Consider the following 13418-nt stretch of genomic DNA (forward strand, 5'->3'; position numbering starts at 1 on the left):
AAACAGCTTGGAATATTAAACATATGAAGCTTTATATCCTATCCTAAAATAACCTGACCTAAGCTAATATCATCATACGGTTCCTGGGATTGTAGGCCTAACGGGGTTATTCATTTATGACCTACCAATGATTGTATTATACACCATGCTACAGCCATTCTTCGGTTAGTTACTAGCCCAGACTGTTCAGCAATTTAACTTGTGGGCAGCGTGGGGACCAAAGCCGTTCTGAGGAGCCCTGTTCGGTTCAAATGCTCGAGATTTTTCTCTGTGAGATCATCCCAGAAAAAGCTCAGCCCGTCGACGGCAATTGGCGCAACCTTGGAGTAGAAAAGCCGTAAAGCAGTTGATAGGGACAATTGACGGAAACTAAATACTGAGGACGAAGTTATCAAGGCCTTCCTGTATCATTCTGTAATATGACGAAAGAAACTTGGCCGTTATACGAGATCAGCAAATCTAGGTAGCTGAATTGATTAACATATGTCAGCGGTCAGCCCAAAAGACTTAGTGTGTTATAAGCCGGAACTCTGTCACCTCTCCTGAATTTCATTGCCTTTGTTGTGGTTAGATTGATGATCAGTCCCGATACCGAAACGGGGGAATGACTAATCTAACTAAGGCCTGTTGCACATGGTAGCGACTATTCCCGTTGCTCTTTGGCATCGCACTACACTCTCCAGGAACATGCTTGCTTTGCTTACAAGTTGATACTAGAGAACCTCATAGCAGATGTTCTTCTTCGCAACCTCGTGCCATGATATCGGTTAACCTGGGTCGTTTTTGCACTTCGGAATAGGAGAAGCGTTACATCCCGATAATGAGAAGAAAGCAGTCCAGAATGAAGACACTAACTGAATTTAAAACCTACAGAATAGCTGAATTGTATGCCGTGATTTTTTTTTCGTTTTACTCTAGACTTGCGTATTCACAAGTCTACCAAGGTCTAATAAAATTATATATTGATTTGTGTCGCAAATGCGATGGCATAAGTTCTCTTTATCGCCAAACCCTGCAGCAGTAACGATTTGAATGGATGCAATATGGATAAATCATACCGTAGAAGCTTTCATACATAAGTTTCCATTTTATATTAAATCGTACCTAAATAGACAAATACGTTTGAAAGCAATGCTTATGAATCCATATTGGAATTGTCCCACACGTATTTGATTCAACGCAGATTTTTCAACGAATTTATTATATATTAGATATTTGGAGTGCACAAGAGTTTGCACACCTGTCAACCGGTGGCAGCACATTCGCTTGTGTAGGGCTAAATCAGTTGTGCGAGAGTGTAATAATTGATTACGTAGTGGTAGCTAGCTTAATAAATACACGAAATTTGAATGGGCTGGTTCGCATCCCTTTTACCATTTCGGATATTAGTACCGCGTGGAGTCCTATGATATGTAACCTTGAATATTATATTTACCTTTAAACAAGCAAGTAAAGCTTTTGTGCCTAATGATACAGATAGATAATGCTCCCATTATAAGGGTGTCTAATGCAGGAATGCCGTTACTTATTTTCACTACACACAATCTTGTTTCATCCTGTCTCGGTTTTCGACTACAGGAAAAGCAAAAGGATAGGACTAGCTGTGGCAGCACAAATCGAGAAGTAATTGTGATCAAAGAAGAAAGCCAGGACGACAGCAAACATGACGTGTTTAAGCAAGCCGCCTCAGCTTCAGTAGCAGGCGCTTCACTTAGCGCTTTTGGGTATACGATGACATCTTCTATGGCAACAAGTGTCACAACACCGACTCCTGCGCCGTTTATGGACACATATTCTTCTCGCAGTAGGACGAGTACCCCGGCCACTGTTATCGACAAAGTATGTACCCATTATTGACTGTGACCGATAACTATTATTACCACGATGAGTGCTTATGGTTTTCTTAAACAGCGAACTTTGTTAGCTAGTATAAAAACACATTTTTCAAATTTATATTAATTAGTGGTTGAATATGAGGGACGTGTGTTCTTAGTTGTATGCAAACTTAGCTTATTGGCAGAACAAGGTCTCGATTCACACGTGAGGCTATAAATTACCACGTAAGTCCTTGTGTCGATGCAGCGGCGGCGTTTTTACCAGCCGGCCCGTGGGGCATACGAAATCCGGTGTTCGAATTCGGCCGGAAGTAACTGATGTTCCATGTGCCTTCTAGGGCGATAGTAAGTCGTCATCGGCGACCTCGCTGGCGACCTCTGTGGCCTCGTCTGCCGGCAGTCACGCTCATCGGGAACGAGGTGAAAGCCCCAACCACCACCAGCATCCCCACGATGACCACCAGATTGACAGCCCTGCGACGTTGCACTCAGCAACACCATCGATGTCAACATCTTCAATGGAAACTACTGCCCCAACAACAAAAAAGAAACGGAAGTCACTGTTAATGCCTAGTCGGCAAGAAAACAAAGACAGCAAATTCCATAAGGTATTCATTTAGATTTCTGCTATTATCCCACTAATGCTTTGTACGGTTTATAATAAAAACCTGTCAAATAAACTCATTATTACAGGTTACTAACCTCCCTTCTGAACAACCGATGAATATAAAATTGGGTTTTCCTGCATAACGGACCTGATTACGTGTGCAACCCGTGATCTTAATAACCCGCACTCTTAAAAGTTTTAAATCTGTTCTTCGTATGATGAGTTAATTGCTTATTCATGCATAATACTTTTTGAGGATCGATTACTATTTCTTGATCAAATAAAAGATCGGATTTACAACTTTGTTAATTCTTCAACGCAGCACGGTAAAGACGGCCACTTAACGTCGGCAATCGGCACTGGTGGCAGTGCCTCCAGAGGTATAAAAGATGTTTACTCATTCGAGAGCGAAGGTGACGACACCACAGCGTCGCTTCCTGGCGGCCGCTCGGCACCAACGTTACCACAGTTTCGTAGTAAGCCCGTTGCGTTCCCCTTTGGCTCAACGAGTTCAGGATCTCACCGCAAGAGGGCGTTAGTCGCCGATGAGGTTGCGCAAACCAAATTCCCCGCCGTAAGTGTAATTGCCCCCATCAGACTGGATCTTCTTTAGATATACGTAATTGCGAGGCTTATAAATCTTGGCTAACTCCATACATTTTGTGAATTTAAAATCAAATCAATCAAGTTTTAACTTTTTTAATCGGTTAACTGTAGTGTGGTTTATTCCCACCATAATTGCATTTTTTAGAGCTTCATCTTTATATGTCTGAATCAAAGTTAAATTTAATGTCCTAGATTTTTATTTTTCCTTCCGTCCGGATGAACAGCGTTACTACGTTGCGCGTGTAGAACGTAAAACAGTTAACAAGTCTCGAATCTACATTCATATTTGATCTGTATTGTTACATGGTAAATAAGATTAAGTGTCAAGAAAATTCTAAATCATTCGTTAAATACTCCCAAGCAGTTCTGCTGGTGTACAGTCTGTGTAATTTCACTAATTTCAATAAACTTTCCCGGATCAAACTAGCCCGGTTTGAATGCGTAGTATTGCCAAATTATTTTATAAAGTTGGCATACAATTAAAATGTATTTCTCTTGTCTGGTCCTGTGTGTTCTTATGGAATTATGTTAAGGTAACGGAGTCGTGCGCGCGTGCAACGGTATATACGCGCAAAGGTGCGTACGACATGTTTGATTTCCTCGCATCGCGACATCGCCGGCCGCCGCGAGGAGAGCACGACTCTGATGATGATTCGGATGACGACGATCACGGCGAGGAGGTAAGGAAAAGCATGTTTCAATAACTATTTAGTACTATTTTTTAATGTACCAAATATTTACTATAGCATATAGCTGCTTTTATTTACAAATGTTTTGAACAACAGGAATATTCGTAATCATGACTTTTAAGAGCCCACGGGGGTCGGACGTAGGACAAAATTATATTCTACAATATCATTATGTGGCTTATTTAGTATTCTTAGGCAAGTATGTCTGTTTTACCTAATTATCGCCAATCGTTTTGCAAGTCTACATTTTATGCTTCCTTTTACTATTATGTAACATGGCGTTATGTGTTTTTTTGTATTTTCTTATCTTTCTTTACTTCTGAAATTTAGCATTTTTAAATAAACTGTTTCAATTTCCTTGAAAACGGTTCATTTTTCGTTGCTTTCTTCTAATCTATTTAATTATACCAAAGAAGTACCCAGCTTTGCTCAAATAACTCAAAATGGATGAAATCAGATTTGTAGTAAATATTTAATGTGTGACCTACTAAGTTAAAAAACGAAATGTAAAAATATTAGTCAATGCATTTTATGTCAGGGGAATAGTAAATACTTGATGCGGAGGACAAAAAAGTAATAAATAAAAAAACACCGATATATGCTTTAAGCTTATTGAATGGCGCAGGTCATGCTAAACTGAAAAACACTAAGGTATTCAAAATAATAGCTTTCGAAAGGCACCATCTTCATAGGATCTAGTGAAAGTGGTAAATTCGAATTTGGTATTCCCATCTTTACAAAGTTAGGATTAGTTCGTATATGATGAAACAAAGTGTGTTAATGAGTGATCTATGAAGTAAAATGGATTTGTTGGTGCTTTTCGTATATATATATATATTATAGGATGGTCAACAATTTGCTATGCTGGTATGAAAGGATAGGTTGATAGCTATTCGTGGTAGATATATTGGAAACTTTCAACCTGCTTTTTTGCAACTGCAGCGCTTCGTTATAGTTATTTCGAATAATTTATATAATAATTAATAATATATAAATGCTCTGACCGCAGGATAGTGAGGCTAGATACAGTGCTATTCGTAAGCACAAATATCTGTATTGAATTTGGCCTGTGATTATGAATGAATTATTTATATGGAAATAAAACACTATTTTCATGACGCCGCCAACTTTGAAACAGGTGTCTATGCGCCAGAGAAGAATTGACAAGGATCTTCATATGGTCATGCAATTCTACTCCCTCAAGGAAACGGCTCGACACACTGTCGGGGTCTATAGGTTAGTACTCGTTTATCGGTCTCATAAGCAAAATTGGCTGTCGGAATGATTAGACGCTCGACTTGCAATCCCCGATTTGTGAGTTTTGTTTATGTCATGTATACACATATAGCCTTACACATCTTCTTATTGTCTCCGAAGAATACTCCAAGTGCGTCACGGATGAGATTCGGATATTATCAAAAAATCCAAAGATAATAGTGATTCATGAAAACTGAACGACAGAAAGGCTATCACACGCTTCCGAGGGATGCTACTATTAGCAAAATGTAAAAAATTAGATTCGGAAAAAAGCTTTAATCGATAGATATATCTAAAAATAAATGCGTAAATATATATATATGCTATATTGCAGATATTAGTTAATGATGTACACCTATAGTATGCAAATTATGGTGATACTGAATTTTAAGAATTACTTCTAAAACTCAAACTAACGATTTATAGTTCAGAGTACACAGATTATCTATTACTTTAGTTTTTATGATGCGAATTTCGATGTCATATTTGTTCATCAGTTCTATACGCCATAGGCGCCATAGCTTATATAAGATATATCAAAATTCGCGAGTGCTGTATTAGAAGAACTACAGAAAATATACCCATTGTAGGTCTTAGCATACTTTGTTTATCTACCTATGAAATTCTCATACTATGGTTAACTTTAAGGCTTGTAGCGTATTATATAGGCAAGTATTAACGAACGCAACATATCAGAGAAAACTCTGGAAGTGCCATGTTCGCATATACACAATATAGTCGACCAGGCGGTGTTCTCATACAACGCAGCCTTAGCACAGCCACTGTTCTATTATTTTGTATGTCGCTAAACGTTTTTTGTCAGATCAAAGATCCACCGTCGAGGAGTGTTTGCCAAACGCATCATCGAAGCTGGTGAGATGGTGATTGAGTACTCGGGTGAACTTATTCGTGCAATCCTGACCGATAAACGAGAGAACAACTATAAGGTACACCTTAGATTGTACTTTTACATATGTTTAGAAAATTCATTTATAAATACATAATAAGAAATAATGTAAGGTGTTTCTGTTCTTACAGCTAACTTAGCTTTACCTTAGTGGTTAGTGTCTAAATGTCGTAGCAGTCGACAACCCTTGCCCAGTATACAAGATAGATAGTTTCATGATCATGTATTCCTCTACATAGTACGGTCCACCGCCTTACTTGTCTCATATTTAAATGAAACTTTAGGCGTATGGAATTGTCTGATTGAACAAATTAGAATTAATGTTTTAGATGGACGGAACAAAAACAACCCTACTTTAGAAGTAAGTAAGATTTTGTAGCGTTTTGTTGGCAAGTGGCCAAAAATCTATGAAGCCGCAAAACGCTTTGGTGCCGCTCATAACAAGCACATTGGCGCTAAAAAATGTCCGAACTGGAAAAACAAGCATCATCTATAAACGCAGTTCCAATTTTTCTTGGTAATATATAACGTTAGTCTATACAAATACTTTTGCTTTTTTTGGTCGCTTGCTCATGTCTCATTACGCAATAGTCTCGCGGCATCGATTGCTACATGTTCAAGATCGACGAAGATGAAGTAGTGGACGCAACAATGCACGGAAATGCGGCCAGATTTATTAACCATTCCTGCGACCCCAATTGTTATTCAAAGGTAAGATAGATAAATCAGCAAAAAGTTTTTGTACTTTAGTTATGTGATACAGAGAGGAAAAGCAAGTACTGATTGTTAAAAAAAATTGAGCTGCTCAGTTTATTATCTTTTATAGTTTAACAAACCGAGATATCGACATGGAGTTACATTAATTTTCAAACACTCTGACATTGCCAGGTAGGCTCGTCTTTCATATACCATTAGATGATAAAGAAAAGGATGGGTCTTAACTGTTGCTACCTATTCATGGGTGTTTCATGGTTATTTCATACCTTAATTAGTGCATTGAGATCTTCGGCAAAAAGCACATTGTGATCTACTCTCAGAAGCGGATTCGTATTGGCGAGGAGCTGACGTACGACTACAAGTTCCCTAAAGAAGAGGTCAAAGTTCCGTGTACATGCGGAGCAAGAAAATGCCGCAGGTACCTCAACTGAACCTTCAGAAGACCGACGTGGAAGCTTGCTTCCGCTGTATCAGTGGCAAATGCAGAAGGCATTCAAACATATGCCTCATAGTATTTGAAGTTTCAACCAATTGCAGGCAAGAACATCCCGACGCGTCTGGTAAAAATAAATAGTCCCTTTAACATAAATGACACATCCCACTTCTTTGAGTAGATGAGTGTGACGGTCCTTAACTCGCAAATGTAAAATATAATTACACAATGATAGTGCTGATGTTTATGGTAATTATTGCCGGAAGAGAGAATGACATGGATAAATAAAAAAGGATAACTCAGAGGGACGGCTCTCCTTGCGAACAGTTACTGAAAGAATTAGCTAGCGGCAAGGTCCTTTGCGTGACGTTTTTATCAGCTTGAGATATGAGACCTCCCAGTACGCAGATGTATAAGAAAAGACTCATCTGTTGAAAGTTGATCTCTGATCTTTTAGATATGTGTGTGTCTGTGTGTGTGTGTGTGTTTACATAGAACGGACAAAAGTTCGCTCTATAAGAATTAATTTTACTAGGACCTGATAAAAAATTATAAAAAACTGTCGTTAACTTTCCATGACGCATGTAAATGCTGTAATTAACGCCGCCGAAGTGGGAAAAACAATGACAGTTTTGATTATTGTCTAGAACGGTTACTAAAGCACAAAGCGCGATGTAATCAATATTAGCACCGATGATTCAGAACCAAATCCTGGATATCGCAGTCATCGTTCTCTCGCCCCCATCGCCCACCCTTTTACAATTACACACATACACAAAAATATAGATCAGCAAGCACAAACACGTTCTACTATTTACCATATGTTTAATGTACATCGTAAAGACGTTTATATAATTATTATTATTAATGTGCATCATACTTGCGGCGTATATTTATGTACGTATGTATACGTGTTGTGACATACATCTCTGATACGTGTGTTACTACACGGTAGACCTGCTGCTTAATATTACTGTCGATGATGATGAAGCAGTTGTTGCACATTTCGATTTTAACTAACTTTGTGTTTCTTGATCGCTTTGCCTGTTTCTTAATTTTTTAGCTTATAAGGCGCTACAAACTTGACTATTCACTAGCAGCTAAACTAAAAAAATACGAAATGGACATATGGATAGAGAGACGCAAATGTTCCCTTACTAGTGAAATATCTGTATATTTAAGTTATTCCATAGTTACCATAATTTAGCATGTTTTTCTATAGCTACGACATGTGTTTTTAACTAAGTTGCATTCCACCGTTCGCAAAATTAGAGGAAATTGACCTAATTTACGTTATGCAGCAAAGATAATAGCGCACTAAGTGTTGCTAACCATTCACATAAGAACGATTTGTCCCACAACCTGTATGTGGCTTCCTTAAGCAACTCTAAATTTCAGTCCATTGTAAGTTAAGGCAAAAGGGGTATTGCCTCTGTTGAATGATAATCTCAATAGCCCTGTTCGCACCTACATTATTAAACATAGGGATTGCTACATAGTTGAGATGGAATATCTCGATAGGACCTACCAAAGTAATGAACCTTCTATCCACAAGCGATGTTCTGTTCATTTCTCCGTAGGAATTGTGGTTAGATCAAGAAATGTTATCAAATTCAGTACCTTGATATCTGTACTGCCTTGAAGATTCTGTGGCAACGCCGAACAACTGCTTTAACACATTAATAATTTCTGCGTGATTCGATGACGACGTAATTCTAGAATAGAGGGCAATATTCTGGAGGACCGAGTTTGAAACGGCGTGTATCGGGAACAATATTTGAGAATCATTGCATGTAACCTAATGGTAAAATAGATTTGATTTTTGACAACGTGGTTTTGAGGCCCCATACGTGCATGTGATAATATTGAGCGCCGACAATGGACTTCCAGAGAATGTATGCAATTCTTATCTGTTCTGCCATATTGCAGTCGTGCTTTAAATCTTAAGCCAAAAAGACCGTAAATTATAATGACAGTGTTCCTAAGATCAGCCTCTGAGTTCTTTAACCATTAGCGGGGTTTTCTTCTAGCTATGGATCGTTACGACTTACTTACGTCTTTGAAAGACCGTATGTCCAGAACACTGAATTTTATTTACCCGATATGCTATACGCAGCTCACAAAATCATCTATACAAATTACATAAACAATACAAATTACATAAACTTCTACAACATACATTATTCCTATTTCTGCACATTTATACGTAATTTGCCGGTTTTTTTCCAATTATGTTATTATTATTAATCATCTCATATTAAATGTTATTGTCTTCGTTCACTTTATAGTTCATTCTCTACTATGGTGGATATTTTATGCTAATTTATTCTAGTTAAATGGTGATGTGATAACTTACTGTAGTCTTCCATGTCTCATACTGAATTGAGCTTGCATTGAACCGCGAACTCTTGGTTTTCTTTGGACGCCACTTCACACACTGTTGGGAGCACATCCGTAAATATACATTTGGTCTATTAAGTTGCTCGAGTATACCATATTTCCTAATAACAATAAATCATTAAAGTGCACTGTCATTCCTGTCTGAATTATTGGAAAAAATTGCAGATTCAAACTATTATGTAATGATTATTGAAAAGCGCCATGGTTGCAGCGACAGTCTTGTATATCTTACCTGAATTTTACTGGCTGGAACCTCAGCAGGCGTATACCCATAAAACCAAAGATAGCTTTGTTTTATCACCTGTTTTTTTATACAACGCTCTCAGTTTATTCAGCCTCAGAACCGCAACGATCTTAAAACAGCATTTAGTTCAAGAGCGTTGCTCTAAATTAAGATGTTATTCGGTAAGAGCGTTAAAGACCGAGAGTTTTCTCGGTTTGAAGCTCTGAAAAGCTCTCAGAGTCAACTGGCGAATGCTAGTGATAAAATCAAAAATAGAAAATGATTGTGCCTTTTCTATAATAATTTCGATTTGAGACAACTCTTTAAGCAAACTTATTGCCCTTCTTAACATAACATGCTTACTAACGAACATATTCACTCTTCGAGACTCTGAAACAATATTTCGATTGGTTTGCTTGTGTTTATCGGTTGAGTTTTTGATGTTGTATTACGTTGAGGAATATTTTCTTGATTTTACGATACACCTCAGTCAAATTGTGTTTGTCGTTTACTAACTACCATAAAAGGTGACTACAAAAGTAAAACGTAAGACCCATTACAACCTACCATTAGAAGCCACGACGAAACAAAATTAAAAGTCTAGTAAATGTAGAATTTACAGTATCGTTGGAGAACAATATCATCGATCTCAAATGATAAATACAAAAAACGTAACGACAATTCCTTTTTCTTGATTCATTCTATAGGAGATGATTGGCCTAAATGGACGTCCTTCATTGAGGCCAAAATGTTTTTGTAAGATAGGACGCTTCTTATAGTACGGTTTCTTGAGATCACGTGTCTAGCTTGAAAAGATTACCACATCTATGTGCATTTAAAAGTATAATACTCCGTAAGCAGCGTGAAGAATGTACTATATTTACAAAAATGCTTCCTCTATGAAACATTATCAGAAGTATATCTTTTTCATCGCTAGTACGAATGTTCCACAAATTAAAAAACCAACACAAGGTATCTCTCAGAGCATTCTAATGGATTTCCTGTGCACACAACACGTCAATTACGTACCGTTAAGTATGGTTATATGTATCACACAGACTAACTTTTAGCAACCGAATCTCAATTACCGTTTTAATAAAGTCCAACATATAACAGGAATAATAAAGAGTAGTCAACTACAACAGTTAGATCTAGAACATATGCAAGTTATTAGTACTCAGCTGCAAAACACGAAGATAAAAATGCGAGAGGTACAACTACGCGCACACACACAGTCACACGGGCTGAATTGTGCTCTTTATAGTCTGTCGTAAAAAAGATTAGATATACATAAATTCTGTGTTCTTAATTGAATGGACGAAGATAAAGATATCATTATTAAGAAAAGTAGGACGGGCGGCAGATGGAAGATGTTGCTTGAGAGGTCGACTCAGCGTACGGCAACTCCTTTTTCCCCGTATCTTTTTTTTGGAACCCTGCTCAAGGATTCTTGTATGACACTATAAATGTCAACATAACACATTTTGAAAATTGATGTAAATAGAGTTACTCAAAGAAACAAAAAGAGAAGTACTTACACGATGGTAAATGAGGCTGTTGTAAACTTCACACTTTTATTGGGGTTTCTTTCTGATAGACCTAACCGAAGACAATTCCCATAAGGAGCCATATAAAGCGGCATTCGATCTAATGACATCCTTGAGGCGCATGTGAGTATGAGCCAATCTGCTGCTTTAAATTTCTGTTATTTTTTTGTCAAAAATAAATTTTTATCAAGAAAGTAAAGCTATGACCTTGAATGCAGTATGTACATTTTCAGAAAAAGGTCTTTGTTGGCGGAACCACATATTTTTGGGCACAAATATTAAGCAGTACAGTTATCATTATTATCATGATGATGGCTGCAAATTGACGGACTGAAGCGGTTACATCTTATATATATGCGCGAGCTGGCTCTATGCCAACGGGTGGACTCACTTATGTATTGTATCATTCATTTGTACATTATATATATATATATATACACACATAGCGAAAAATTAGGAGCGAGCAACATAATAATTATATTAATATTGAATGATACCGCGAGTCATACGGGCGTGGTCACGTAGGTCTAATCACGAATATTTATGATTGCTTATACAAACTAAGCATATATATGTAGGCTTGGGAATATGTAAGAGATTTGTATGTCAATGCGGCCAGTGTATCGCTTTGCTTCTATCGCTATTATTAGGATACAAGTTATTGAAGTAATAATATATGAAGCTGTATCAGCAATAGTTTTAAATTTAATAATAGCTTTTTCTAGTAATTAAGGCACACCATCAGATAAATTTATGAAGTGGGCCTAGTCTCGCAGCGCACTTGGTTCCGCCTTTTTTTTTGTTACTAAATGGTCGAGTAACTCAGCTTGAGCACCTTCTACTGTAAAACCACTAAAAAATGCTTCTATTTTTCACCCTATCTAAGCGATCCTTTTTGAGAAGTTGGTCTTTTTTTTTTCATAGAACAAGCTTGGTCTTCCAATTTTGAATTACCATTGCACTTGGCCCAATTATCCACTATTTGTCAAAGCCATTATGGGAAGAACGCATCATATCACTTTACTTAATAATCTACCTTTCATCAGATATCAAGGTAATTTGTCTTTCTGTTATAATGTGTGTCTAGTATGTCTTTTTTACACTACTACATGTTATCTTGGTAGGACCACGTATGCAGTCGACTTGAATGGATTGTGCTGTTTTAAACTACAATTGGTGGCAATTGGTTGCGCATGGCTGGTACGCCTCTCAATAGTCATATGATCTGCCTCTTCCCTGAACTGTACTAAAATATCCAGCGAACAACGAGCACCATGTAAATATCGATGATGATAAAAATAATATGGGTAATGTAAGTTATTCTGTCAAGTAAATAAATTATTCGTGAACTATGCACATGTTAAGAGTATTTTTTATAAGTTGTAAAGAAACGGCTCAGCTTTTTAATCTGCTATCGCTGTGATTTATTCTTGCGGAAATTATCTTTATATAGCGGTATCGCTTCAAGTACATAAGAACTGTGCTCTATCCGCCGTACTCTATGACGATACGGACGTCTACATGTAGGCGTTAGCAACCAGCGGGCATCAACAGGTATCGTATTAACTATAAGTAAGTCTTTTATAGCTTAGATAACTACAGTTCAAACAATATGTTTGCATTTAGGAAACCCGCTTTGAAATACTCAACGTAGGCATCTACTCTGTTTTAGGTATAGCCGTATGTGTAATACGCAGTTTATTGATCGCCGCAAACGTGCTCGTTCACCTATTATCTGGCGATCAAGATATTAGCCTTCCTAAGCATGATCAAACCCTAAGAGTTTCCTTGTTAGCTTCCTGTGGTTTAGCCTGACACCGGCCATTAAGGGAGCTGCGCTTCTGCAAATTGTAACACTAAAAATTGCACCTGGCTTTAGTTCAAGTGCTTCTATGAAGCTTCAATCTGGAGTCTAATTTAGAGTGACCACTATCCAATATTGGTCATATTACCATATGTATAGCGGTTACGGTACTGCTCTGTAAGCTCTATAATATATACGAATGAATCTCGCGAATTTGTACACAAGTGAATCTTGTAGCTTATATTGTAGAAGTTTAAATGTTATTTAGCGAGTACAGTTAATACCTTTTACCAGAAGTTCTTTAGAGAAAACAGCCCATTAGAGCTTATATTTGTGACAGAGGAGAGAAACACTTATTATTTACTTAGCTCCTCATTTCACGACTGAGGCATT

At 37.5% G+C, this 13418-nt stretch overlaps 1 protein-coding gene across 4 annotated transcripts in view; it reads left to right on the forward strand.

The window, feature by feature from the left end:
- Window positions 1-12577, forward strand: part of LOC111253719 (uncharacterized) — a 26701-nt gene extending 14124 nt beyond the window's left edge. For 3 of the 4 annotated variants that reach the window (XM_086974468.1, XM_086974469.1, XM_022813537.2), the window contains 8 exons: window positions 1579-1839; window positions 2174-2443; window positions 2765-3016; window positions 3582-3728; window positions 4876-4973; window positions 5818-5941; window positions 6493-6612; window positions 6894-12577. In XM_086974468.1, the coding sequence (XP_086830594.1) occupies window positions 1579-1839; window positions 2174-2443; window positions 2765-3016; window positions 3582-3728; window positions 4876-4973; window positions 5818-5941; window positions 6493-6612; window positions 6894-7049 (1428 nt within the window). In that variant the 3' untranslated portion in view covers window positions 7050-12577. The remainder of the gene's footprint in view (window positions 1-1578; window positions 1840-2173; window positions 2444-2764; window positions 3017-3581; window positions 3729-4875; window positions 4974-5817; window positions 5942-6492; window positions 6613-6893) is intronic. The other variant, XR_015316686.1, reaches the window with a different exon arrangement.
- Window positions 12578-13418: the final 841 nt, after the last annotated feature.

This window comes from Varroa destructor, unplaced genomic scaffold (assembly GCF_002443255.2).
Source record: "Varroa destructor unplaced genomic scaffold, Vdes_3.0 BEIS01000007.1, whole genome shotgun sequence".
Classification (NCBI taxonomy): Eukaryota; Metazoa; Arthropoda; class Arachnida; order Mesostigmata; family Varroidae; genus Varroa; species Varroa destructor.